The sequence below is a fragment of the Silene latifolia genome, chromosome 3 (assembly GCF_048544455.1).
Source record: "Silene latifolia isolate original U9 population chromosome 3, ASM4854445v1, whole genome shotgun sequence".
In the NCBI taxonomy this organism is placed as follows: domain Eukaryota; kingdom Viridiplantae; phylum Streptophyta; class Magnoliopsida; order Caryophyllales; family Caryophyllaceae; genus Silene; species Silene latifolia.
In genome coordinates this window covers 74801932-74804961 of record NC_133528.1, presented here as the reverse complement: position 1 = coordinate 74804961, position 3030 = coordinate 74801932, and the positions used below count along the sequence as shown (strand labels likewise).

Here is a 3030-nt window from a genome sequence, read left to right as displayed (position 1 = left end):
ATGATCATGTTAATGGATCGTAAATGTTCATATTATTGATCATGTTAATGATCATAGGAGTCTGTTCGTTGTCGGCTTGGTGTACATGTGAACAAGGAGTTCACCGTTGTTGCTGAAGGAATGGTTTTCCCATGGGTAGAGGGTAAAATGGTACACAACGAACTGTTAACCATGGAGAACGCTCATGTTTGCATCGACAAAGTCATACGCGGGGATGTACCACTTCCGTTGTCGTGGATTGGATTCTTAATGGTCGGCGATGCACAAGGTAGCTTTGCTCAATGGCCCAAATCATTGATTTTATTAGAAGAAAACGAGGTAAGTACACAAAATTTATTCTTACTTTCTTCTCTTAAAAATATAGTGAATTTAGTGAATTTAGAATGAACCCATACGGCCATAATCTGACATATACCCCTTCTTTTTCACAATTCTCGCTCATACCCCTGTGCTTTATAACTAATCGCATCCGTGACCATTAAAATTTCAAACGTCAATTCTTCTGTTAACTCCTCAGATAGCTGATGACTTATGACTTGGACTTTGCCTTCCAACTTGACTGAACCCACATGAGAAAAACCCATTAAAGTATATACTAAAGTGCTTATATTACGGGGTACACATGAGAAAACATAAAAATTAAGGGGTACACATGAGAAAAACCCATTAAAGTATATACTAATGTGCTAATATTACGTTGTCCATGATTTTTTTTTCTTATTATTAAGGTCAATTCTAAGACTCGAAAGCCTAAGAGAAAAGAAAACTCCAAGAACACGTCCAAAAACACGGGCGAGTCCCCTAATAAAGTTCAAAAGCAAGTAAGTATCATCATTTCTTATAGGGTTATTTAATATGAATACTATAATCTATGGCAATACTTCTCAAAATACTCTAAACTCGGTTTTAACTACCAATACAACCAACAATTACACATATTATCTATGAACAGAATTGGTGTTTTCTTCATTGTTGGGAAAAATAAGTGGTCTCTGTGTATTCATTCTTGTATTTCGTCATTGTTTTGTTCTGCCCAACTTTCTTTGAGCACTATTGAGATTAGTTTATATGTTTCGAGCGTGTTAATTTATCTATAGTTTTTATAGCTTAGGGTTGCTGCTATATTACTTCACTTGTCTAATTTAACTTGTTTTTATTTTAAATGCTAAGTCCGTTGAAAAGGCTATGGTAAAAGGTAATAGTAAGGCGTCATGTGGTGAAGAACAAGACGACGTTACACCTCTAAGCGCGGAAGAGGTTGAGAAACTAGGTTTTTTTTGTTGTTCTTTAGAAGATAAGTTGTGTTCCTTGTCGAAAAATGCCACAATCGAGATGGTGATAGATGAGTCCGTTTATAATTATAAAGAAGGTAGCGCAAGGAGCTTTTTGACGATTGTCGAGATTAGGTAGATGTTCAGAAATAAATGGCTAAATGTTGTTATGCTTCAAATTTGGGGAAGGTATGTATTTATATAAAACCTTATATTTTTTCCGTATGCTTGGACTTTTTGTACTTGTTCGTTATGTATCATTCTTCGTTCACTCATACTTTCTTTGCTAATATAATCGATGTAGTTTCTTATATCAATATGCTACTAAAAGCGAAGCAACAAAACTGGTAGGATACATGTGTCCAGTGAAACTTTGTGAATATATGCATAGGGGGCGAGAATGTGAAGATTATATTGTTCATGTTTGGAAGATTCAAGATGAAAAGAATTACATCATTGGCGCATTTCATGAGAGGTAATAATTTTATTTGTTTTTAATTTATTACTTTAATAATATAAGATTTATTATTAAGGGTTATTTAATGATAATACTCCAAACTATTAGGGTGTTTCTCAAAGTATTTTGAGAAGCACACCGATATTTTGGAGTATTTCCATTAAATAACCATATTATTAATAGTAATTCCAACAAATGAACTTATATGTGTAGCAACCATTGGATGTTGATCGTTACATGCTTGGGGTTAAACACTATTTATATTTTGGATTCGGATCGAAAAAATCCAAAGAGATTGGACATAAAAAAAAGACTCCAAAACGCTTGGTCAATACATTGCATGCAAGGCGGAAGGCGAAATTTCGATCGAAAGAATAATAAACTCATCATCAAAGATGACATCTTGGTAAGTGAAATATGATCTCCAATATTTTAACAACTAACTTTGAATTATAATTATATTTTATATATTACATAACTAATATCATATTTTTTCTGTAAATTTTAGTGTCCTCAACAACCAAAGGATTACGAGTGTGGTTATTATGTTATGAAATGGATGTATAACATAACTTTTTACTTTTCAAGTAAAAAGGAAGAAGAATTTGTGAAGGTATATCTTCTTTCCGTTCTTGGTATGATTTATTTATCTAGCTAGTTGTTGATTTACATTCTTACTAATTGACCTATTTGTTAACTATAGCTTATGGAGGAATCAAGCATGTCAAGTGGCGATATTCATGAGATCAAAGAAGAGTGGGCTACTAAATGTTTAGAGAACTTATAGATTAGTTTATCAACTAAGGCATGTATTTTTCATACACTTGGATATGCATTTTTGATAATAATGATATTGATGTTATTTTTATGTTGGATGTGATGCGAGATTGATGTAAGTTTGTTGCTGGACGTGTGTTGTTAGGAATACTATAAATGTGGTTACATTTCTTTTGACAGGTCTTATTGTGTTCATATAATATTTGGAATTATCAAATTTATGGGGAGGTGCTGCTGAAATTTCCGGAGAAAATTAATTATTATTTTAAAAAATATATAAAAATTTTTTACGACGGTTCCTCCAGAAACGACATGAAAAAATTAAATATTTCAAAAATATTTTGCCGTTAATGGCGGTTCTTCGCCAAACAACCGACGTTATAATTACCTATAATGGTGGTTCTGTAACAACAACCGTTGTTTTTTTTACCTTTTAGGACGGTTCTATTAAAACAACCGTCGTTGTGCTTACCTATAGTGGTGCAATATGATATTATTTAAATACCTATGGTGGCGGTTTTTCAA

The 3030-nt window shown here is 32.7% G+C and overlaps 1 protein-coding gene across 2 annotated transcripts; it reads left to right on the top strand.

Moving 5' to 3' along the window:
- Positions 1-1636: 1636 nt before the first annotated feature.
- Positions 1637-2676, top strand: LOC141646141 (uncharacterized). 2 transcript variants are annotated; one of them, XR_012545376.1, is made up of 4 exons: positions 1637-1746; positions 2021-2134; positions 2237-2341; positions 2432-2676. XR_012545376.1 is itself a non-coding variant. In XM_074454169.1 (4 exons), the coding sequence occupies exons 1-4, from the start codon at positions 1655-1657 to the stop codon at positions 2513-2515; spliced, it is 474 nt and encodes a 157-aa protein (XP_074310270.1). In that variant the 5' UTR covers positions 1643-1654; the 3' UTR covers positions 2516-2676. The 2 variants fall into 2 exon arrangements, 1 of the variants encoding a protein (XP_074310270.1); XM_074454169.1 differs by having other exon boundaries at positions 1643-1746; positions 1942-2134.
- Positions 2677-3030: the final 354 nt, after the last annotated feature.